This window comes from Argiope bruennichi, chromosome 7 (assembly GCF_947563725.1).
Source record: "Argiope bruennichi chromosome 7, qqArgBrue1.1, whole genome shotgun sequence".
Taxonomy (NCBI): Eukaryota; Metazoa; Arthropoda; class Arachnida; order Araneae; family Araneidae; genus Argiope; species Argiope bruennichi.
In genome coordinates, this window is record NC_079157.1 from 26,843,854 (window position 1) to 26,871,238 (window position 27,385).

At 27.6% G+C, this 27,385-nt stretch overlaps 1 protein-coding gene across 3 annotated transcripts in view; it reads left to right on the forward strand.

The window, feature by feature from the left end:
* The window catches only part of LOC129975751 (spectrin beta chain-like), a 123,519-nt gene that overhangs the window by 30,921 nt on the left and 65,213 nt on the right, over nt 1-27,385 (forward strand). For 2 of the 3 annotated variants that reach the window (XM_056088943.1, XM_056088945.1), the window contains exons 3-13: nt 5,563-5,714; nt 7,306-7,479; nt 9,789-9,961; nt 12,565-12,680; nt 13,585-13,697; nt 13,827-14,014; nt 15,271-15,453; nt 18,044-18,301; nt 20,960-21,098; nt 22,558-22,714; nt 25,174-25,421. In XM_056088943.1, the coding sequence (XP_055944918.1) occupies nt 5,563-5,714; nt 7,306-7,479; nt 9,789-9,961; nt 12,565-12,680; nt 13,585-13,697; nt 13,827-14,014; nt 15,271-15,453; nt 18,044-18,301; nt 20,960-21,098; nt 22,558-22,714; nt 25,174-25,421 (1,901 nt within the window). Of the gene's footprint in view, nt 1-4,067; nt 4,189-5,562; nt 5,715-7,305; nt 7,480-9,788; nt 9,962-12,564; nt 12,681-13,584; nt 13,698-13,826; nt 14,015-15,270; nt 15,454-18,043; nt 18,302-20,959; nt 21,099-22,557; nt 22,715-25,173; nt 25,422-27,385 lie in introns of those variants that run through there. The other variant, XM_056088944.1, reaches the window with a different exon arrangement.

Below are 27,385 nucleotides of genomic sequence, written 5' to 3' on the forward strand. Positions count from 1 at the left end.
GGCAACCTGTTAATTGATTTAGTTTCAAATTTGATGCAGATCTTCACTTCAGATGTTAAATCTGTGTACTAAATTTTATCCATTTAGGTATTATCGTTTTCAAGTTATCGTGTTAACTTATATTCCCACATCCGGGCATTCAGATTTCCTCTGAACGTATTTCGTTCAAAATTTGGCGGAAGTGGAGAACGTGATATGAAGATTGTATACCAAATTTCATGCTTCTGACTCAAAATCTTTTGAGTTATCCTGTTCACAGATAGACAAACCCAATAAAAAAAAATCCTTAGGGAGATATGAAATGTGGAGATTCGTCAAAATCTCAATTTCTTGATTTTTTTAAAAGATTCCAATACTTTCTCTTTGTATACTTCATATAAATAAAGTAAAAAAGAAAGTCGCCAATATCGAGCCGACAATGAGAGCGTAGTCCGCCAAACTAATTATCTGATGGGATCTGCGCCAACGTTTGTAGTCGTAAAGATAAAACTATAAATCTTATGGTTTAAAATATGGAGTCGTGGTGGCAGAACCTCTGTTTCGACTCCAAGTTCTACCCGACAGAGTTTTACAAGTCCCCAATTTCAAACCTTCTTTCATTGGTGTAATTGATAAAATACTTCGGCGTAACACCTCATTCTGAGCAATGTGGTGTAAAAGCTAAGAGGGGTGCTGATAGGTAATTTATCGTCTACATTACTTGACCACTATTCAGAATCCATCAAAGAACCGAAATGCATCTGTACAATTCCTTCGAAATCAAACTTCTCTTCACTGATGTGGTACACAATATGGAAGAAGACTTGGTTCAAGCGTATCCTCTCACTGATCATGGTTCAAAATCACAAGAGATATTTCAAAATATACCTCACATATCGCAAAAATGGAGTATTAATCTAATTAAGCAAAGATGTAAAAATGTAAAATAATTTTGTGTGATATAATTTAGATAAAAATATTTTGTCACGTTTCAGTGCCTGATATAATATCAAATTTTTAACTATAGCTTGGCCTTAACCTTTGCGAGACATTTAGCTTTAATTCTAACAATGTTGCTCGTGTAGATGATACAGAAGGCATATTTCATTGCTTATCATCATAAAAACTATTGAATTGTCCATTAAAAGGAAGAAGGAATATTTTTTCTTTACAGTGATAGAGTTGTTGTGCCAACAGATTCTTTTTTTTTTATCTGCATGGATGGGCTTTTATAACTGTTGCACCTTTAAGGAACAGGAATTTCAGCCCATGTATACTTGGGTAACTAATATGTAAAGTTTTTTCTATTATTCTGTAGATTGCTTCGCTGTTTTTTCCTGTTCTATCAACCCATGTATATTGATTAGATTGTTTATGAACAGCGGTATTGTTGTAGAAGGACAGGACTACCGAAATTTTAAGAATCCACAGTTCTAGGACCCCCCCTCCAAATGCTGTAAACACATTGGCATGTAGACAATAATTTGTCTCCCCCTCCAGACCTGAAAAAAAAATCAGTTAATGAAATCCATGAAAAAGGTTGCATAATCTAAGAAAATTGTCAGTTGGGCATCATTTGGTTGAAAAGTTAGACTTGTTGAAGTAATGGTTATTTTTTCTGGAGTGCAAAATCAAAATGAACATTTTTAAAACAGTAGTATATTTTGTTACTAAAAGAATTTTGTCGAATAAAAATGTAAATAAATACTGATTAATTTTCGCATTTCTTGTTTTTAATATGCTTTAAAATTATCTTTATATAAATAAGTCATTATGTCTTTGTATGGATATGTGTAAATATGTTTCCCATCTCCTTCTAAACAATTTAGCATAGTTCACTCAAATTTTGCACTCAAGAGAAATAATACCATCAACTTTTCAAAATTAATTAAATGTTCAACGATTTAGAAAATAATAGATTTTTTGCCATTTTAGAACAAATGACTTTACTAGGGATATTTTAATACCATCTTAAAATTCAAACTATTTTTTATTTAATTTTTAATAATTAATATACGCTAAAATATTTTTTATATAATTTTTTTTTCTTCAATTTTTATTAATTCTTTTAAAATTTGTCACAAGTGATATTGAAATACAGTAATTGTAAAACTTTAATATGTGATATTATTATTTTTTAAAATTTCTTTTCCATGTCCTTTGGAAATTTTTTTATTGGTTTAAAGTTGTCTAAAAGAACTGAAAGAAGGACCGATCTACCCTTCACTTTTAAACGAACTACAAGTGACTAAGGCCCAAGGGCACTCATTCAAGTTGTGGTAATGAAGGGATTATATGTTTTATAATAATTCATGCAAAATTTATTTTTATACTAGAAAATATTGAGCATGGAAGTATTTAAATTTCAAGCAACGCTGGGTATATCATCTAATAATATTATAAAGAGCAAATCAAGTTTTCCAAAAATAAAGCACTTTCATAATGAAGGACGGTGATGAATTTAATTTTCTAAACTATCCCTTCCCTAAATATTCGTGGGGGAGAAAGGGCTGTATTGTACAATTACACTGCTGCTAATTAGGGAGGGATCAATACGCAATCAACAAGTAGTACAGTGAGATATCAGATGTTATTTTTGATTTATTTAAATTCCTGTGTAAAGCTATTTCCTGTTTCTTCGTCAAAATTCCGTTTTTGACTAATATTTGTTATTTTATTCAGTCCTTACTGTAGTGGTTAGGTTATGCGTGTGATACAGACTTTAAACTTTTATGCATTTATCTCAAGAATTAATAAACATCTCAAATATAAAATTGGTTAATTTTGATTTTTAATTAATTTGGCAGCCTTAATGTGAAAAAAGGTAATTGTGTTATTTTATATCTATTATAAATTTTAATAGAAAAAATAAAGAGTTTCACCCTTTCAAATTTCTAATATTTTTGCAATTCCTAATATTATTTAATTCGATTTCCAATTATTAGAAAATTTGAGTTCATTTTTATATAAAATATATTTTATATTATTTAATCAGACAGTAACTAATAGTGAAATTATCGTAAATTTGTTTCAAGTTTTAAATTGTTACAGTATTTCTATACTATAGTTTCTATTATTTCATTGAAAGAGACGATATAAATATGTCTTTTATAATTAATATTCATACTATAAAGAAGTTTATACTAATTATATCAATTAATATACCGAAATTATATAATTTAAATTTTATGATCAATATATAGAATAGTTGAATAATTACCATGTTTATCTATTTCTATATTTCTTCAACAATTCCATTCCCTGAAATTTTGTTGATTAAACAATATACTCCTCGATTTGTATGACCTTTCCCTATATTTGTTATATTAAACTCATTACCTTTATAACTTTTTCATTTTAAGATATGATATATATTAGCGTGTAGATGTAAAATATTATTTTTGCATTGAATTCTTTCTTATGATTTTCTTTGCTATAAATAGAAGGAATGCTAGGAAAATAACAAGCTATAAATAGGACATGGAGTGAACGATGTAGTTACTGATGCCTTAAAGCGTTGCATGTAATGCAGAAGTATTGCAAAACTGTTAAAAATTAATCAAATTTTAATTCACTGAAGTTTTTGTTAATAGATGCACTTTTATATATAAGTTTATCCCTGGGAAAAACATTGCAAATAATAGTAATAATAATATAAATAGTGCAAAAATCAGTCATTAACACTGTTTGTGGGTGATAATATGCTTGTGGTAAGTAACACTACCATTAGTGGCACCCTTTCCATTCTGTTTATTATTATAATCGTCATTATTTCACTTGGGACTCAAAAAGAATAACTTGGGAGTAAATATCACGATTTGGCACTTAATAGATATAAAAAGCAGGGGAATATAAATTATTGTCAACTGTGTCAATAATTAACGTCCTTACCTTATCTCAAGCTTTTACTTGCAAGTTTTGATTTGATTATTACTTTACTTACAAGTTGAAACAATAAACCATCTTGAAAATCCAACGTTTGTTATTGCTTCTTTATTCTGTGATAACATTTCAGCTACTGAGCTGCAAAGGAAGTGAGCATCTTTGTTTCCTGTTTGGAATTTTCTTCCTTTATCATAGGAAATGCCCCCAATATGTAAGTCTGTCTTTAACTGACCTGATATTTCGGATAGAAATTGTCTGCTGCATCCAACATGGGTGACATAGAAATGGGGGACGATCTGGAAAATCTGATCAAGCAGTACAGAGGTAGTATTTTTAAACGTTTGAGCATTAGCCTGTAAAGTATCGTCTGCATCGAAGAATGATTGATTCGCCATATGTTCTTATTTACTTAATACTAGCAGCAATCCTGGTTGAATTAGCATTAAACCGTTATCAATTTTTAAAGTACGTTAGTAAGCAAATGCACTTCCTTTTGGGATTTTTAAATGATGCATTGTATATAGCTGTATTGAAATGCAAATTAGAAGAATATAAATGTTTTTAAAAATTAGGATTGAAATGTAAGAATTTTCTTCCCAAAATGTAGTAAAATTAGTTTATTTTTATTGCAAACCTTCTAAAATCTTCTAATGGCTTATTAAGTTGTTATAAAAAGTTTTTCTAATAATCTAGTTAATAAAATTTTTTGCACAGATTATTATTTTATGTGAACGTTTTTTTACAATAAAATTATCTGCATGGTGGATGTAATGTTAATTGCTATAATTTGAAAACTAGTTTTAACTTTATTTATTTTTGTATATTCTTAGATGTTTTAAAATCCTCTATTTGTTTGATGTAATGCTGGTTATTTATTTTTTTGTAATGTGAATGATTACTTATGCATAATTTATTTTAATGATCATTATTACTACTATGTTTTTCTTTTTCACAGAGTATATATTTTAAGTATATATTTATTCATTTTTATAATATATTGTTTTCGTCTTTGTACAAACTTAAAAAATGCTGTACTTGTAAAAATCGTTCGTTCTTTATTTTTTTTTATTCAATCTTTTTATTTATCTTGTTTTATTTCTCATTATTTTCATTCATCATGCTTTATTATTCATTTATTTCCTTCACCATATTCATTCATCATGCTTTTTATTCATCTATTTCATTCACCGCATTCATTCATCATACTTTATTATTCATCTATTTCATTCACCGCATTCATTCATTAAGTATTATGATTTATTACTCATTTTTATTTGCCATATTTTATTCTTTATTTATCATTTCCATTCATCATGTTTTGTCATTTATTCATAATCATTTTTTTCTCAGAAATTTCATTCGGACTTAACTAAAAATGCTAAGTTAGCTTACATATTTTACATCTTTAGAGCTTTGATTTATTACTTATTACTAGAGAAATAATCTACAATAATTTTTTTCCTTAAAGAATTTTTTTTAGAACCAAAGACTAGAAGCATTAAAATTTTGCATATATTTTTTTAACTTCAGATAATTAACATTATTCACAATTTCGTTAATTTTATGAAGAAAAGAAAGAAAAAGAAAAAAGGTTTCAAAGCAGAATTAACACATTCAGGAATTGTTTAAAATTACTTATCATGTTATATTTGTTTTGAGTTACTTAATTTTAATTATCTTTGCTTTATTTTTGTACAGATGAGAGGGAAAATGTACAAAAGAAAACTTTCTGCAAGTGGGTCAATTCCCACCTTCTACGCTCAAACTGCCGCATAACAGATCTTTACACAGATTTGAGAGATGGAAAGATGCTTATGAGATTGCTGGAAATATTATCAGGCGACAGATTGGTGAGTACATAAGCAATCAAATATACTTTTACTTACTTTATTTTGTACGAAATAATAAATATTATTATACAGGGTGAATACAAATGATGAACCCGATCTTAAAAAAAATCATATTTTCGAATATACTACACATATTACAATAAGTGATACATGAATTTAAAAAGAAATATACCAAGTTTTTTTTTCAGTTACAAATGTTCGACGTATGACCCTCTTGTTACATGGCATACGTCCAAACTGTAATCCAGTTTGTTCGAAACATTTTGTAACATCACTCTGTCAATGGTTTTGAATGTTGCACAAATGCATTCTTTAAGTTCTGGATATGTTTTAGACATTTCTGGTTCATAAAAAACGTCTTGTCTTAATGATTCTTTTTTGTGGGGTTATGTCAAAGATAGCAGACAAAACAAAATGCTATAAAAAGTTTGGAATGATTTGTATTACAGATGGGGCGTATGTTGTATAATAAGAGGGTCACACATCGGACAATTGTTACTAAAAAAAACTTGGTATATTTCTCTTTAAATTCATGTATCTCTTATTGTAATATGTACAGTAGTTTCGTAAATATGATTTTTTTAAAATAGAGTCCAACCTTTGTACTCACTCTGTATTATATTAACACATATTACTAACAACAATAACAAACCTGTATTATATTAACAAATATTATACACTAACAACAATAACAAACTCTGTATTATATTAAAAAATATTATACACTAACAACAATAACAAACTAGCAACAACAAACCTGTATTAAATTAACACATATTATACACTAACAACAATAACAAACTAACAATAACAAATATACCTTCAAGTTCCTTAGTATTATATTTAATTAATTTTTCTTAATCGATAAATAGAAAATCGATTTGCTTTTGATTGTTGAACGATTTGTCATGTTACCCAAATAATTTCATCCAAAATAATAACAGCTTTATTTGCACATAAAATACATAAGTAATATTTTTTTATTTATTTTCCCCAATACTATTTTGGCGAGATTTTAATGAAAAAATGTAGCTATAAAACATCTTTTTCTTCATCAATATTTTCATCTTTGTCAATAAGAGAAAGAAAGTGCTAACATAAATTGCAGAATGAATAAACTTATATAATGTATTAATAGAATTATATATAACTATCACAAACACTATAAAGCATGAAAAACAAATTAATACATACAATATCAATTTTAAAACTTATGTTCTTTATTAACAAACATATCTTCCATACAATTTGAATTTTTACCATATGTTTCTTATTGGTACTGGTATATTACATTCTCTATCAAAGCAAATATTATAATGAATTATTTTGAAAGAATATCCCATAAATTGTTCAGAAAAAACTAAGTTTGTTATTTTAATAATTTAAGAGATTTATTTTATTTCAGACGATATTTAAAAACTATTTTAATAACATCTGGAAATTCATAATCTGCAGTTCAAAATATCTGTTTCAATTATTTTTAACTATTCTTTTTTGAAAGACATTATAAAATATGAATTAATTTCATGAATTGTTCATAATTTTGCTGTCTTATTCGTTCATTTAATTCTTGCTTGCTTATTACTTACAGCCAAGACCCACAAAAGGGAAAATGCGAATACATTGCCTTGAAAATGTAGATAAAGCATTGCAGTTTCTTCGAGAGCAACGAGTTCACTTAGAAAATTTGGGCTCACATGATGTTGTGGACGGCAATCCTCGCTTAACATTGGGATTGATCTGGACCATTATTTTACGTTTCCAGGTAGGAATATACGAATTTCTTCAGAGATTAAAAAATGTCTTGCTTATTTCTTTATGTAGATTATTTTATGTAATTTCTTCTTTTCTGATTGCTCAATGTATTAATATTTAAAAAATTAATTATTTTTATTAGTCAGGATCAGTGGAAGCTTGCTCAATCCGCTGGGGATAATATTTTTGAGAATACTCTGAAAATGTCAACATTATGTATTTACTTATTTCATTTTGTCTGTCATTTCATTTTAATATAGTATAACTTTGCTAGTTTTTATCTTCGTAATAATTTCTTTATTTTCCGTTTCATGTGTTTATTATTATTATTATTTTATTAATATAAAAATATTTTCATTTTTCAATCAATTAAAAGAATGTATATGATCATCAACCTTTTCAAGTCTATCTCTCTTTTTTTAAATATTTAATTTTAAATTGTAAACAAAATATTTCCGCAAAATTTTTTTTACATGTATTATTAATCTAAAGCAAGGGAATATAAAAAAATTACTAGAATAAAAAATACCACGAATTAATACCTCTACGTTAGCAAAGTTCATCAGATATGATGGTAAAATACCTTGCATTTCAAAAATAATATTTATCTACTTATCATAATATTTTTAAAGGAATTTTATGAAGAGAAAAAAAAAAGAGATAATTTTATCCCAGAAACTGGCAAAATGAAACACATCACAGAACATAGAGTTTTGTTTCAAAATGAAAATATAAGAAATAAAAAAATATCAATCATAAAATTATATATATATATATATATATATATATATATATATATATATATATATTACACCTTTACCTTCACACTTTTTTTATTTGACTAATTCAACAGAAGCTCTGTAAAAATGCTGAAATCAGTAGTTCATACGCTCCGAGTGAAGGGATAAAAAGTTGTCGAGCCAATCACATTCTCCTAAAGGATCCCTATGATTCCCTTACCTAACTGGACACGCGTAAAGAAATCCCTATTAAAATCTTACAGTAAATTAACACGGGGGAAAATATTTCCTTAGATTTTCCTCATTTTGCTTTTATGTCGTTCTATGTTGATGTGCTCGTCGCTATATATATATATATATATATATATATATATATATATATAAAACCTGCATTTCAAGACCTTTGTCACGTGCCTATTGTATTTAGTCTTTAATTCACCTTTCATTTTTAACCAAACTGGATAAAATTATGTACTTGATAATTAACCACTAAGTTATACATTTCAGGTTTGCTATTAATTTTTTTTTAAATATTATAATGTTTTATATTCAATTGAAATTAATCTATTGCACAACTAACGATTATAATATACTTTCTAGAAATTGCAATGAAAAATTTAGAATGTGAGGCTTTGAAAAACATTTTATTTCAAAGGTATCCAATTAGTAATTTAATACTAGTTATTATTATTTTGAAAATACTATGTTCTAAAGTAAAAGTACCAGGTATGTTATTATGTTTTTGAAAAACGCTAAAAAGTGTAATATTGCTAAATTTTTTCTTAAAGATGATTGAAAAAGCATCAATGAAACCAAAATATGCTAGTTAAATTTCAAAATTGTTTTTTTTAAAAATTGGAAAAAAAATGTTGCTAAAAAGTATAAGCTTCTAATTTAAAAGTTTATGAAATGATTTGCTCACGGATAGATTAATAAATAGTTTTAGTTTTCCTGGTTCCTGGACTAAAAATAAAGTCTAAAAAAACGATTGAAAAATAACATGACATTTTCAACATTTTTCGCACTGTGCAGCATTAAAAAAATTATAGAATATTTTAAATGAACAGACTACTTATTTTATAGTTCAGGAACTGAAGAATGTATTAAACAATTCTATACCAGATTTGTGGGAAAAAAACGCATTAGATTTTAATGTGCGATGTTATTTGTAAGAAAGTTCTAACAAAATTTGAAATTTGAAAAAATTGTAATTAAGACATAAAAATAGCATGTATTTAAAACATGTATTATGAAAGTATAAAAATCAAATTAACTTCCCAAAGAAGAAGCTTTGAAACAAAGTTCAAATAATTTTATAAACAAAGCTGGGTTTTTTAAAAAAATATTTTTACAAAAAATCGACTTTTTTCCGTTTCACCTACATTTTAATTATTATGTTTATTTTAAAAAAATTTAGCCATTTTATCTAACTTTTTTAAATTCTTATTACGCTGAATTTAAATAAAATTATAAGTGATATTATACATGCTAGTATCAATAATATTTAATTATTTCAGTTTTTCAGATATAAGGTATGAAGTATATATTATTAAAACATATGTTTTCGTTTTCCCATCAGATTCAAGACATTACCATTGAAGAAGTTGACAACCAGGAGACTAAATCAGCTAAAGACGCTTTGCTGCTTTGGTGCCAGATGAAAACTGCTGGCTATCCTAACGTCAATGTGAGGAATTTTACAACAAGCTGGAGAGATGGATTAGCATTTAATGCTCTGATTCACAAGCACAGGTAAAATCATGTTTCAAACTTTTATAGAAATTTCAGTATAATATGCAGCGCGTTTTAAAATGCGCGGTAATACATTTAGAGATAAAAGAGCATAACAAGTACCAACCATTCTTTAATCAAGGTGCGGAACTCAAATTGTGTAGCGTTTTCCAGCTATCTTGCTATCGTTTACCTTATGCTATCTTGCGAACACGATAATTGGAACAATTTTTACTCGATTTGAGTCGCACAGTAATATGCTGAAAGGTGAAATTCTTGGCCGAATTCATAGATAGGCCATCCAGCTCGAAAGGGTGATGGAAATGATTTGAAATTCGAGGTAGTGCATTTTGAAGCAGCAGAACACAAGTACAAATCATATCAAGGTGCGGAACTCAAATTGTGTTGCGTTTTCCAGCTATCTTGCTATCGTTTACCTTATGCTATCTTGCGAACACGATAATTGGAACAATTTTACTTGATTTGAGTCGCACAGTAATATGCTGAAAGGTGAAATTCTTGGCCGAATTCATAGATAGGCCATCCAGCTTGAAAGGGTGATGGAAATGATTCGAAATTCGAAGTAGTGCATTTAGAGGCAACAGAACACAACAAGTACAAAACATTCCACATTAAATGTTCGGAACTCAAATTGTGTAGCGTTGTCCAGTTATCTTACAATCGTTTACCCTAGGTATCTTTCGAACACGATAATTGGAGCAATTTCGATTCAATTTGAACTGTACTGTAATAAGTTGAAGGAAGAGTGAAATTCTTGGCCGAATTCATAGATAGGCCATCCAGCTAGAAGAGGTGATGGAAATGATGATCGTTTGATACTTTCATTTCTATAAGCTCCCTTATTATTGAATATAGATAGATAATTTATATTGGAAGAAATTTTGCCTCTTTATAACATTCAACTTTTGTACTAAAAGTTTTTTGATGACTGCAATTGATTACATGTTTGAAAGAAAAAGTGATTGAAAAAAAGAAAGAAAAAAAACTTTTTTCCCATCAATTACACTTGAAATTTTTATAATGGTTTTAGCTTCTAGAATAAAAAAATAATGCTACTGATGGTAAGATATAAAACAAGTTTATCTGAAAATATAGTCGGAATTAGGGTTTGGAAATCCGTTTTCAGTCCTTAATTTCTAACTAATTCTAGCTATCGAAAAACTTTCAGAGTAAAATTTCTTCATTATGATGAATCACTATTTCATCCAACTTGAAATGTCTTTCGATCATCAGTAGTAAGGAAATTATGAGGGGATAAAAATTTAAAACCATCGTGTATTTCATCATCCTTTCTGAGTTTGATAACCTATCTAAGAAACTTGGCCTGGAATTTCTCCTTCCCTACAACACAATGATTTAGTAAAGATAAGACTCATCTAGGGCATGGCATTATTTATTCGCCTCTTATATATTTTCTTTAAAAAATACCATAAGTGCATAGATTTGTCCACATGTCGTCTCCTAAGACTGGCGGCTGAGCCCCTTTTCCCTGGTCACTACGTCATTGATACAGTATATTACTCTCGAATTCAGTTCGAATCAAAGTTACTTTAAATATCATGTTCACAAAACAATATGGGACAAATTACTAAAAAACCTCTCTAGTATTTCATGGACTGAGTTTCGAATATACATTGTGTACTGAATGGTGCTTGTCTAATTATGTTTTATCATCTAATAACGGAATTACCAGGGGGTTTAAAGCACCCTGCAGTGTTTAATTATTTAAATATGTTGAATTTTGTAACTTATAATCCAATTAAAGAGGGTAGGGATGTAACTTATGATGTATCCTGCATTTAATCTAGTTTCTTTTTTGGAAGATTGTAATATGATTTTTAAAGATTGTATAAGAATTATTACTGAGAATTTCAGCCTATGTCTTATTAAAAGCCAATGGTTTGTTTTATTGTATTTTCCTTAGGCCTTATTTGACATAATATGATAGGTTGTCTCAATCCAATGCTATTTATAGTTTGAATTATGCTTTTACTGTTGCTAATCATGCTTTATTGTATTTTATTAAAAGCCAATGGTTTGCTTTATTGTATTTTCCTTAGGCCTGATTTGATACAGTATGACAGGTTGTCACGATCCAATGCTATTTATAATTTGAATCACGCTTTCACGGTTGCTAATCATGCTTTATTGTATTTTATTAAAAGCCAATGGTTTGTTTTATTGTATTTTCCTTAGGCCTGATTTGATACAGTATGACAGGTTGTCACGATCCAATGCTATTTATAGTTTGAATTATGCTTTTACTGTTGCTAATCATGCTTTATTGTATTTTATTAAAAGCCAATGGTTTGTTTTATTGTATTTTCCTTAGGCCTGATTTGATACAGTATTACAGGTTGTCACGATCCAATGCTATTTATAATTTGAATCACGCTTTCACGGTTGCTAATCATGCTTTATTGTATTTTATTTAAAGCCAATGGTTTGTTTTATTGTATTTTCCTTAGGCCTGATTTGATACAGTATGACAGGTGTCACGATCCAATGCTATTTATAGTTTGAATTATGCTTTTACTGTTGCTAATCATGCTTTATTGTATTTTATTAAAAGCCAATGGTTTGTTTTATTGTATTTTCCTTAGGCCTGATTTGATACAGTATGACAGGTTGTCACGATCCAATGCTATTTATAATTTGAATCACGCTTTCACGGTTGCTGAACAGAGATTAGGAATCATGAAGTTGTTGGATGCTGAAGGTTAGTTTGAAATTTCAATTTCCATATTCATTTTAATTCTGGGCATTTTTGAATAGATAAAAACCTATATTTCTTTTTTAAAATGTTATCATTTCTTTTAATGTATTAGGGTATCTCAAAAGTTTCTTTCTCATCGCGCTACAAATGACTCTGCTTGTTCAAATATACAGGCTTATCAAACATACAGGCCAGCTTGGAGTGTAATATAGCTCTGGTGCAACATTACACCCCAAGCTGGGACTAAATCCCGAAAAAAGTTCTTTTGCCCATTTGTTGGGATTGGGAAGACGTAATTTTCTATGAGCTCCTTCCTCAAGATGAAACAATAAATTCTACGAAATATTGTTATCAACTGGATCAATTGAAAACTGCCATAACAACAACAACAACAAAAAAAAAGGCCAGAATGAATGAACCGACTAGCCGTTGTTTTTCATCATGACAACGCGACACCATATATTGCATTAGTCGTAATAGAGAAGCTCTTATAGTTTGATTGGGATATTTTACCGCATCCTGCATACTATCCAGATCTCGCTCCATCTGATTATTACTTCTTTCTGTCCTTAAAAAATACTCTTAGCGATAAGCGCTTTAAATCCATAAGAGAAATAAAAGCGCATTTCGGGGATTATTTCTCGTCCAAAACACAACAATTTTGAGGCTTCCTGAGAGATGGAAGAAAGTAATAGAGCAAAAGGGTTCTTATAAAACAAAATAAATAATATCTTAAACAGTAAACATTGTGTATCCATTTCATATTAGAAATAGAAAAGAAACTTATAGGAAACCCTAATATATTGATTATAAAATTTTATTGAAAATAATACTGAATTTACTCTAAAAAAATGAGAATTTTGCAAATCGTTTTTACTCCATAATTATACTATGCATTTTCTTACAGATATATTTGTAGAATATCCAGATGAAAAATCAATCATTACATATGTTGTCACCTACTACCATTATTTCTCTAAAATGAAACAAGAAACAGTCCAGGGACGTCGTATTGGAAATGTAAGAATTCCAAATGAGCTAAGTTCAAAAAATTTCAATAGAAGAGAGTGCACAACTGTTTTTAGGTTACACTCGTGATCTTTTGATATTTTTTTAAATCTTTAATATCTGAATTCTTTTCTTGAATAGGTTGTTGGTCAAGCGATGCAAAGTGAGAAAATGATTCACGAATATGAAACTTTGACTTCTAATCTTCTGAAGTGGATCAAGCAAACGATTGCTGCTTTGTCCGATAGAAAATTTGCAAATTCATTATTCGGAGTTCAACAACAACTTCTGGCCTTTAATTCTTACAGAACTGTAGAAAAACCACCAAAGTATGATATTGTATCATTATATATAGATTTTCAATGTATATAAAAATTATATACAATCAGCCTATTCTCTCTAAATTTAATAATTAAAAAATTGATAACCCTTATTTAATTTCTAAATAACCAGATTTATGAGTATTCTTCTAGCTGAAAAAATCATTTTCATGACGTAAAGTATTATATTTTATGTCGCCTGTGTCAATAAATGTATTTCCGAAAAAAATATTACGAAATCTAAATTGATACACAATTGTCCATTATATCAATCATATTTGGTAAAATAATTTTAGCATAATAGCATTTCAACAACAACAACAAAATAATATAATAATAATTTCACTATTTTGCGGAAAAATTGGCCAAATTATGAAGCTTTGAATTTTATTATTTTAGACCAATCAACAGCCTATAACTTGTGAATTAGAGGTTTCTATAATTTGTGAATTAGAGGTTTTTCTCAGAATACCTATTGAAATATTCTAAAATTGTCTAAAATAATGATATTCATAAATAAACCAGATTTCGTCACAGAATCGTGAGCTTTTTTGTTTGAATGCTAGTGTATTAAAATTATTTTTCCAAATATGACTAGCAGAACGAGAGAATTGTGTATCAATTTAGATTTCATAATCTTTTTAGAAATACATGTATCAACACAAGCAACATAAAATAAAATTCTTTACGTTGCTAAAAGCCTTTTTTTTTAAATTCTATATCTATTTTTATTTTCTATATCTATATTTTATTTAATATCTGAGAAAGAATACTGTAAATTCTTTAAAGTTCGAAAATTAATTAAAATTCAATTAGAAATTAGCAACAATTTTTTCTTTTTTTACAGTTTTATTTATTTTACCAATATTTTTTTAAATTTTCTATTTTATTTCCATTTATCCTTTTCTATACTTTTACCGGTATTAAAGTAATGATTTAACTGCACTTGACACTGATATTAAGTAAACCATTCAATTGCATACAATTTTTCTAATACATTTGTCAACAAAATTTGCAATTCTAATATAACAAATATTAATAACTTACGTGGAAAATTTATTAAAGGTTATTTTTAAAAAAAATCGTCTGATTTACTCGATATTGTAATTTTAAATAAAAGCAGACGATAAGTATTTTAGACAAAAAGGGAAATGCCTTAAAATATTTAATTCATTAGTTTTATTTTAAAAATTATTATATGTGTTTTAATTAAACTATTATATTTTAAAACTAATTTATTTATAATTATATTTGTATATTTCCAGGTTTGTTGAAAAAGGCAACCTCGAAGTATTGCTATTTACCATTCAAAGTAGGATGAGAACTACCAATCAGCGATTGTACTTTCCTCCAGAGGGGAAAACGATATCTGATATCAACAGAGCATGGGAGAGTTTAGAAAAAGCTGAACATGAAAGAGAATTGGCACTCAGAGATGAACTTATAAGGTTTTTTTTATATATATTTTTGTTACATAATTGTAAAAGATTTTCTTTTTGTTACTATCCAAACAGTGATTTATATATTTTTAAATTACTTTGTACTAAAAAAAAATGGATCTAAAAATTTTATCAATTGAAGGTTATTCAGAATAAATCTAGCTTGTTACAATTTTAAAGTTATAATATTAGAAAAAGAAATTTGAGCATATAGAGACTTTCAGTAATCCAGTAGATATACGAACCAGATAAAAAAAATGCATTTTTATCGCAAAGTCTAAACTTATTGCACAAATATAACATTAAACAGAAAATTGCACTATCTACATATATAAAGACAAATATTTGTTTGAATATCTTTATAGAAATCTACAGTTTCTGTTTGGTCATAAAGAATTTTGTCATATGTGGTCTTCCATACAAAAGGAGGTTAATTATCAACTTTCAAAATTCCAAAAAATTGATAAAAATATTGTTAAAAATTATAGAAAATTTTTTGTGTTTTCAGCTCTGACTTCTAAAAATATTATCCCACAGATATGGTTTCTACACTTTCTTAAAATCTGAAAAAACTTCCATTTTAACTATACATTTCTACATATTTTTTTTTTCTAATTTTAATAATTTTTAAATTTTAATTTAATGCATAATCTATAACAAACTAGTTGCAGTTTCCATTAAACCATTCAATCGTATTCTTTTGTCTATGTTAAAATCAAGAAGAAAAAATGATTTCTTTGTACATTAATTTTGAAGTAGAATTTTCACTCCTGCTTTTATTTCGCAGTATACACTTTTTTAATTTGCACGAAAAACAGTTTATAGTCGACAGATTCCATTAAACTCGTATTTTTTATTCTTATTATATAACGAAATGAAGTATTTAATAAATGCTTTCTATGTTAATAATTTAACAACCACGGTAGCAGATGTTTTGGTTCAACGAGTTAGTCGCTAAAGGCGGTTAATTAATAATAAATATTATAAAACTGATGCAGTGATGTTTCAATTATAAATATCATAAAACTGATGCAATGATGTTTCATATGCGCCGCCCCAAGCTCATTGACACTGACATAAAGTGATTTCTTTTCCAATCAACGTTTTACACCTGTCTTGTTAAAAACATCAGTTTATAAAAAGTGTCGAATTTCTGAATCTGAAGTCTCTAATAAATAACATTATTGTTATTATAATTATATTTTCACGAAAATATGATGAAATTAAATATGAAATTTTTTTCCTTGGTGCAGACTTTTTGCTTTAAAAGAAAAATTATTGCAAGAAAAGGGATTCTTGAGATAAAAAAACTTATAAACTAGAAATGAAATTTTAGTTTAAAATTCAAAATTATTGCTTCTGAAAACGGATTTTTAAAATCAAAACTTACAATTTTTTTTAATTTAATCTTTTTGTGAATTTTTTTTGTTTAAGAATGCAAAGTTACTGTTCATGAAAATAGATCTTTAAAAATCAAAATTTACAATTCAGAAATGAATTGTTGCTTTTTTAATCTTTATTATCTTATAATTATTGAAGAATATTCTTTACTTATTATAGTTTATTCTTATTGGGAATAGCTGCTATAAATTACGCTTTATTTAAATTGATTGAATAATTGAAGAATATGCTATACTGAAGAATATTCTTTAATAATTATAACTTATGGAGAACAGCTGCTATAAATTATTGAGTTATTTAAATTGATTGTAGAATTGAAGAATAAGCTATATTGAGGAATATTCTTTCCTAGTTATAGCTTATTCTTACGGAGAATACCTGCTATAAATTACACTTTATTTAAATTGGAGAATTGAAGATTAAGCTATATTAAAGAACATTCTTAAATAATTATAACGTATGCTTTCCGAGAATAGCTTCTGTAAATTACGCTTTATTTAAATTGATTGGAAGATTGCAGAATAAGCTATATTGAAGAATATTCTTTAATAATTATATCTTATTCTTATGGAGAAAAGCTACTATAAATTACGCTTTATTTAAATTTATTGGAAAATTGAAAAATAAGCTATATTGAAGAATATTCTTTAATAATTATAACTTCTTCTTATGGATAGCTGCTATAAATTACTCATTATTTAAATTGATTGTAGAATTGAAGAATAAGCTATATTAAAGATTATTCTTTAATAATTATAGCTTATTCTTATGGAGAATAGCTGCTATAAATTATGCTTTATTTAAATTGAAGAATAAGCTGTATTAAAGAATATTCTTTAATAATTATAACTTGTTCTTATCGAGAATAACTGCTATAAATTACGCTTTATTTGAATTGATTGAAGAATTGAAGAATAAGCTATATTAAAGAATATTCTTTAATAATTATAACTTGTTTTTATCGAGAATATCTGCTATAAATTACGCTTTATTTAAATTGATTGAATAATTGAAGAATAAGCTATATTGAAGAATATTCTTTAATAATTATAACTTATTCTTATGGCGAATAGCTGCTATAAATTACGCTTTATTTGAAGAATTGAAGAATAAGCTATATTGAAAAATATTCTTTACTAGTTATAGCTTATTCTTATAGAGAATAGCTGCTATAAATTACAATTTATTTAAATTTCAGGCAAGAGAAGCTTGAGCAGTTAGCAGCCAGATTTGATCGCAAAGCTGGATTGCGCGAAACTTGGCTCAGTGAAAATCAAAGATTGGTGTCCCAAGACAATTTTGGCTTTGATCTTCCTTCAGTAGAAGCAGCTGCAAAGAAGCATGAAGCCATTGAAACAGACATATATGCTTATGAAGAAAGAGTGCAAGCAATTGTTGCTGTAGCCCAAGAGCTGGAAACCGAAAATTACCACGATATTGCCAGAATACAAGCAAGGTAAGAGAGGAGCAGATAAATAATCAAAAGCTTTGTAAAATTTTCCCTAACTCTATTCTCTATTTATTATGGAGGTAATAATGCACAGAATTAAAAAAAAATAATCATGCTTTTAATTTATTAATTCTTCATTTTTTTTAAAAAGTAATTTACATTTATGATTCTTATAGTTTATTATTTCGGAAAATGTTACAACTTTTTTTTGTCAATGTCTTTTAGGAATTCTTTGTGTAGTTTATAACAGGAATTTTCCCTTAAATTACTCTGGCTTAGAGTGATAAAAATTAAGGAATATGTAATTTGCAATGATAAAATATTATTCTCCTAATTTAAAAGTACTTATTTGCCTCGGATTCAGGGTTATAAAAATTCAAGGACCTTTAGTTAATGAATGCTTTGCCCCTACCTCTTTGCAAAATAAATAAATAAATAAATAAAATAAAATAATAACAGAATATTTCATTATGGATCATTTTTCAAGAGAATTGTTCTATTGTCTTGTAAATGAAGAAATTTTGAGTTCAAAATTCATTTTAAATAAGATGGTAAAAAAGTTACGAACTTATTTTTGACACAATCTTAATACTCTGTTGCCATTCGCCAATTATAAAAAAATCATATTAAGCTAATTTGATGGATAAAAATATTACTGATAATAATGTTCCGAATTTAAACGATTCTTGATTATTAAATTCAATAAATTCAAATACATATTTCCTGATATAACCCAAATAAAATTTATTTGTCCTAGAAATAATGCTAAAAAATCATCTAGGGTACCTCAAATTTGCGGAACCGTTAAGCAGTTGCCTACTTTGCTTTTTTTTTAATTATCCAGCCCTCGTTAGCTCTTATCCTTTCATGTAGATTTGATCCACTAAACTTTCAATGACATAACATGGGTAAGTGACTTCCAATTATTATATGATTTTATGTAAGACCAAAGCTTTCAATAAGTGTATAATAAAGGTATATGCGATGATATTTTCCCATTCCTTCATTACGTTGGCTTTAAAAAATGGCATTCGTATATACATATACATATCAACAATACAGATGTGTGATGTCATAATTATCGCTTTCTGCCCTCCTTTCATTATCACTGTCAACGCTACCGACGAGATATCTCGTCTTTCAGATACTTCCAATTACAGGTCGCAGTGGGCTAAAATTTGTCTCTTATGCCAGTTTAGATAGGTTGAACTTTCTAATACATATCTGAAGAATACATTTACTTTTTTTCAAATTGGCATAAGAGACAAATTTTAGCCCACAGAAACCTGTAATTGGAAGTTTTTAAAAAACGAGATATCTCGTCTGTAGCGTTGAAAGTGTTAAGCTACTACTCAAATTATTTCTTTTTATTACTTTAAAAAGGGCTAAACTGAACACGATATTATCATTTTCAAGAATTCTTAAATAGCACTTTATGACTTTTTCATTTAATTCTCATATCATATTCTTTAAGGAAAACGAAATAGACCTTTACCTTTTAACTTTAATTAAATCCAATCTTACTTTTTCGTTAAAATTTTTTTGTACTTCCTCCTCTGTATTTTTTTAGCTTATTAAATTAATTTCCAATACTTTTTTTTACGAGAAAATGTCCCTTCCCATATCTAATTAAATTTATTTTGTTTGTCTTAGTCACGCAATCCAAAAATTCTATTTACTGCATTACATCGTTTTTACATTTTTGAAAGACTGTAGTAATAGTGGTGTAAATGAGAGGAAACTTTAAGTCACTGCAATTAAATTTAATCAAATTGCAATTAAACTTAATCAATGCAATTAAATTTAATCAAGTTGTAATTAAAACTTAATCATTGCAAATAAATTTAATCAAGTTGTAATTAAAACTTAATCATTGCAAATAAATTTAATCAAATTGTAACTAAATCATCGCAATTTAACTTACGTTAATTGTAATTAAACTTAATCATTGCAATAAAATTTAATGAAGTTGCAATTAAACTTACATTCTTTGTAATTAAACTTAATCATTGCAATTAAACTTTAATCATTGCAAATAAATTTAATCAAATTGGAATTAAACTTAATCATTGCAATTAAACTTAATAAGAACGGACAAATAAAAAGTGTTTTAAGCCACCTAAAAATGTTGACGAAAGCATAGAAGAGGGTAATACTATAGATTCAATTTTATCCTGATAAGAAAATGCAAGGCTTCTGAAATTCGGATGTTGTATTGTTTATGTTGCGGTAGTTAAAAATCATAAATAATTAATAGTAAGTAATTATCTCATGTTCGCTATTACTGGAAAATTCTGGAACATGCTGTATGTGTGGTAAAATGTAATGAATATAATACAGCTTGATTTCAAAATTATATTCTACGTAATATTTATAGATTTTTTGAGAAACATAAATCGTAAGAAAGCGGTTATAAAGTAAAAAAAAAACATTAAAGAATAAACATATTTTACGTATTACAGGTTTTACAAGAGTGCGATAATTAAACTGAAAACGAATTCGGAAACACCAAACGATATTCTCTAAATTAATTATTTAAAAGTAAGAAACCATAAGCAAACTAGTAGTGCCATCTGAAGATGACGTCACTTCACTGAAACGCCGAACAAATTCGTTTTACTCTGTTGCTTGATGAGGTTTATTGGGCACACTTTTTCTTAATAGGAGAGACAATGTTCTTCGATTATGGAACTACTTATTAGAACTTCTCCGTGCACGTCGCACAAGATTAGAGGACTCGATAACACTTCAACAAACTTTCCAGGAGATGATATATATTCTCGATACCATGGAAGAACTCAAGGTATGTATTTTTTTTTATTAAATAACATAGTGCTCACCAGCTACAGAATTAAAAATCTTTATGCCTACTTCATGCAAACGAATTTTCTAAAAAAATCATATATACGCTTTCTGTACATATTATTACTTGCCTTTGATGAGTTGGCTGCTGACCTTTGACCTCACGCGATTATATGCTGAGAGAAAGATATGTATAAAACGGAGAGAAGGTCGTTGAGAAAATATAGGGTTATGATAAAAGCGGTTATATAGATCTTAGTGGGGTTTTTTTTTTGCTTTTTTCTTTGCTGATATATCTACAATAACGTATTGTGAAGAGAGAAACCTAACTAGACTTGGCAAATTTTGGTTCACGTCTGTCCTGACTTATCAAAATAGACTCCTCTGACAAGCTCTTAAGTCACAACTGTCTACTCATCAGAGCCCTTTGATGAGTTGGCTGCTGACTTTTGACCTCACGAGATTATATGCTGAGAGAAAGATATGTATAAAACGGAGAGAAGGTCGTTGAGAAAATATAGGGTTATGATAAAAGCGGTTATATAGATCTTAGTGGGTTTTTTTTTTTTTTTTGCTTTTTTCTTTGCTGGTATATCTACAATAACGTATTGTGAAGAGAGAAACCTAACTAGACTTGGCAAATTTTGGTTCACGTCTGTCCTGACTTATCAAAATAGACTCCTCTGACAAGCTCTTAAGTCACAACTGTCTACTCATGAGAGCCCGGTTTTACAAAAACAATTAGTAAAATGCCCAGTATTTAGATTCACTTAAAATTCTTTAACTCGTAACACTCCATACATTAATACTTGCCGGCGTTCTGGCCAAGGAGTAAAGCGTCTTCCTCGTAATCTGGGCGACTGGGGTTCGAGTCCTCGTTCGGGCATGGTTGTTCTTTAACTTTTGCTCTATCTCTAAAGTGAGTGAACGAGCCCCCCTGTAAAAAGAGGGTTGTGCGAGCGAGTGTATGAATGTCATCTTCATATGAGCTAAAGTCAGACTTCTGCCCTCGGGTGCTCAGGGGTCTTTACCCTCAGAAGTTACTTCACCCTTCTTTCCCTGATCTCTTAGAATTGGTGTTCAATCCAAGGGAGATAAGCAACAGCAACATAAATGTATTAGTAAAATTGTGAATTTAATTCAGTTTTTAAAAAGCTTACTAACTTAAATAGCTATCAATTTAAAGGACAAAGGCTATTAATTTAAAAAGACATATATTCATCAAATTTCTAATTAATTCCTTTATGGTTACATCCTAGATTTATAAATTGAAGAAGGTTATACGATTGTTACAAGTTATAGAAATTGTATGAAACTTTCTTTTTTGATGAAATTAGAATAATCATTAAAATATAAAAAGTAACTGAAATCTGAAATTTTCACTTTATTAGACTTTGAGAAAATCTTATAACATGCTGCTATCTGACTGAAAATCTGATTTTTCTCCCTCACTTTCGTAGAGTCGTTTGCTTACTGAAGATTCAGGAAAACATTTGATGGGCGTTGTCGACTTACTGCAAAAACACAGTTTGATTGAAGCCGACATTAATGTCCTGGGAGAGAACGTTAAAGCAGTTATTCAACATCTTCAGGCATTCTTGGACACTAAGAGCAAAAGTAAGAGTGACAAATTCTATTATGTTGTTTTTAATTAGTAGATTTTAATCATAGATTTCATTCTTTAAACTGAATGAATCAAAACTGAAATACTGTTTGAAATCATAAAGCAAAATTGAAGTAATGTAGAATTTCGATTATTCGAGTTGACTGGACCATAGTCATCTCGAATAAAGATTAGAAAACTAAAAGATAGGTTTAAAGATATTGAAATTTTAATAATGATTTTTTGAATAAATTTTTCCAAAATTGCTTTAACGAAATTATAAAATGAAATTTACAAGTATTTTCATGTATTAGCTTATATTGTCTGAGCAATTCTTTCTTGAAATTAAGAGAAAGAGGAAACCACACATTCCGCATTGGCAAAACAGTTTAAAGAATCAATCCCTGTCAAGAAAATTCTCGGATGTTACCTATTTTCTTCTTCATTTTTTGCATTTTTGTAATAGTTTTTTTTTAAGGGAAAAGGATATTTAGATTTAAATTTCTGTTGCCGTAAAACAGCTCTGTAATTTCAGATGTATTCACAATGTCATTTTTTCATGAAAATGAGTGGTTCACATCACAATTGAAAAGCATAAAAAAATTATTTATTTTCTCGTAAAAGAAACGTCTAGATAGAAAGTATTGTAATCGTCAAATAAAGAAATTAGTTTCGTGATTTTGACGAATCTCCACCTTTCAAATTTTTTTCAGTTAAAAAAAAACGTTTTTCTGATTATGTTAAGCTGTTCTGTGAATAAGATAACTCAAAAACGCTTTGAGCTAGACTGGTGAAATTTGGTATACGGTCTCTACTCAAATTAATAGCTTTCCATCAATAAGAAATCCACTCAAAAGAAGAATGTCTGTCCATTTTCCAAATACAATAACACCATAATTACAAAATGCAGTGAGCTAAATGGATAAAATTTTGCGCCTAAATTTAACATATAAAATATAGATATGCATCACATTTGAAACCAATTCGCCTAGGGGTTGGGAATCTATCGGTTTTCACTTTCATAAGCATGTAAACGCGATCTTACAAAAACATAAAGACTTAAATGTAGGAAATTTAGAATGTAATTTTGTGATTACAATTGTAGCGCCAAATTTTAGTTTTTATCGGTAAAAAAAAAAGGGACTTTTAAAATAGACATTCGCGTTCTGGTACTTATATGACCTCCATCCGAAGAATTAATTGCCAAAGATTGACCGCTAATTGGCTCTTTCCTTAATATCGTTCCTTAGTGACATAAGGTTAATAAATACACAAGTACATTTATTAGAGAATGTATGAAAAAGTTTCAGGAGGATTACTTCTGCTGGTTTCTACACCTTATAAAAGCGGTGACTTCATTGACGGTTTTTTACAAATCTTCGAATCTTGAAAATCAGATATCAGGCTTTGACACCCCCTTCCTGAAAGAGTCATTGACTTTATTAAAAAAAAAAATAAAAACAAGTAATATATAAAAAAATTTAAGTCAATTCCTACTTAGGTCAACAAAGAAAAAATTTATTTAAGTTACTTTTTATTAAAGAATTACACTTAATATAAATATGTATATACATATCACAGAATCACAATATTAAAAATATAATATAAATATAAAAATATTAATAATATAGAAATATAATAATAATAATAAATATAATATGATATATAAATATAAAAATATAAATATATATATTCTTTCTCCCATATAAAACTAAAATTAATTAATTAAATTTAATTAATGAATTAATATTTGAGAAAAAAAACTGTATTAACATCAAGCTTCATCTACTACAAGTTTAAAAAAACGTATTTGAAATTGAGTGGACGAATTAAAAATATTTTATTAACGATTGAAAATTTGAACAAGACATATATATATATATATATATATATATATATATATATATATATATACACAGGGTATATAGGGAGAGAGTGAACTAATAGTAGAAATTGAATAAAGCAAAATAAAAACAATTTTCTAGTACTGTCACTATTAAGAAAGGTCCGGATGATCGGGGCTCTGTATTTTACTATTTAAGAATTTAAATAAAAGTCTTAAACAATATTTTTACTGAATGTAGCTTAAAGGCTGCAATCAGGCTAGTAAAAAAAAATCTAGTGATATTTAATTAATTATCTATAAAAATAATGCAAATAGTTCCCCCTTTTTTTTAAGAATTTTTTTTTCGTTTTTCTTATCATAAACATGAAACTTAGAGAGACATCTACATTTTTATATAAATCTAGGATTTTTTTGTTTAACTTTTTTCTCAAATAATGATATTTAAATCGGTATTTTCTGTAAAAATATTGATAAAAATATAAATTTATTTCTTCTTCAATTTTTAATTTCCATAATTCTATGATTTCATTTTAATACTTTATTTAAGACATTATTTCGTGAAAGTATTATTTTAAATTACTTAATTTTTTTTCAAACTATAACTATGCATTTTTCTCTGCCTAAAAGGTGGATATCAAGTTTGTGATCCTCAGTACATTCAAGAAAGAATAAAGCAACTGGAGGCTGCTTATATCGAATTGGTGCAACTTGCTTCTGATAGACACAACCACCTAATTGAATCACGTAAATTGTGGCAATTCTTCTGGGATATGGCCGAAGAAGAAGCATGGATTAAAGAAAAAGAAAGGATATTGTCATCGGGTGACATTGGTCATGATCTAACAGCCATTCACTTACTTATTAGTAAAAACAAGGTAAAAACAAATTTTATTTGTCTTTTCATTTTCTGACTTATTTTACCTATCAACGAATTTTTTCGATCTTGTTTCCTACAAAATTATGCAAAAAAAAAAAAAAAAATGATGTGATTGAGTTCATTAAAAAATTATAGTAATTTATTCTTTTGTACTTTTGAAAACGATTTGCAATATATTATTTTTGCGATATTTTATTGAAAACGATTTGCAATATATTATTTTTGCGATATTTTATTGAAAACGATTTGCAATATATTATTTTTGCGATATTTTATTGAAAACGATTTGCAATATATTATTTTTGCGATATTTTATTGAAAACGATTTGCAATATGTTATTTTTGCGATATTTTATTGAAAACGATTTGCAATATATTATTTTTGCGATATTTTATTGAAAACGATTTGCAATATATTATTTTTTGCGATATTTTATTGAAAACGATTTGCAATATTTTAGTTTTCACTTTAGATATTTTCAGTCACTATTTTTATCAATTTCAGTCACTTCTTCAATCACAATTGGATTCAATACTCAAAAGAATACATTTTTGAAAAATTAATTTGTTGTTTAATACAATAAACAAGATATATCGATTCACTATGCTAATCATATTAATGCATATTCTGTTGCCAATTTTTTGTATTAATGGAAATATTTTCTATTTCTACTTCGATTTTTCAGTGAAGTTTTCAATGCCCTTATTTCATTATTGTTTCTAAATTATTCTTATGAAATAATTTGTTTTTTATTTTATATGATATTGAGTTTGGGAACAGAAATATATATGATGGTAAATGTATACATAAACTATCCATTTCAGTCGTGGTTCTACAGATAATTTCTAACCGTTAGGGAAATACATATACTTGCAGTCCGAAAAATGTTTAAAGAAACATAATATAAAGCTAAAAAATCCGAACCTTTATATATTTCTTTGGGTTTTGCTTTGAATATTTAGTGCTATTTTGAATATTTAGTACTTTCTTTGGCCATAATTAGTGCTACATTTTTGACACACTTTCTGAACTACACAAGTTTCACTTTTGCGATGATCGAATTATGAAGCTTTGAATTTCATTATTTTAAGCCAATCATCGGTCTTATATTATTTGGTGAATTTTCCTAGATACAACTATGAAAATGATCGGAAATCGTCTGAAATAGACATATACAAAGTGTTCATGATTCGGTCAGTAGAAGAGTGGGCTTTCTTTTTTCTCTTTTTTTAGGATATTGATGTATCAAGAATATTTTACTATATTTGACTAATTTTCAATAGGAAAACTACATATAAAGATTAACAAACCGTTTGGGAGAAACATTTACTTCTAATCGAAAAAAATGCTTAAAGAAACTTAATATAAAACTAAAAAGTCTAAACTTTTATATAGTTCTCTGGACCATAAAGTGCTATATTCTTGCCACACATTCTAAACTATACAGGTCTCGCTCTTGCAATCAAAACTGATAGAGTTATGAAGATTTGAATTCATTATTTTAAGATAATCATTGGTATTTTATAAATTGGTGGATTTTCCTTCAGTCATGTATGAAAATAATCAAAAATCGACTTGTACAAACTTTTCATGATTCGGTCAATAAAGGACTTCTTTTCGCTTTTTGAATATTGGTGTATCAAGAATAATTTGCTAAATATGTCTAATAAAATAGGGGAATTGCATTCAAAAACTTAGACTTCATAATTTTTTTCAATAATATATTTACTAACTTAAAAAACAGAAAATATCATTCTTTATTTCATTTAAAGCCTTTTTTTTCATTTGGAAATATATGTTTGTCCCTAACGCTTAAGAAATTAACTTTTGGGCCATGATTAGAATCGATACCCTATAAGATTTTTCAAGTATTAATTTTATTTTTAAACAATAGAAATGATGCATTGATTTACTATGTTAATCATATTAGCGTATATTCTGTTACCCATTTTTATGCATTA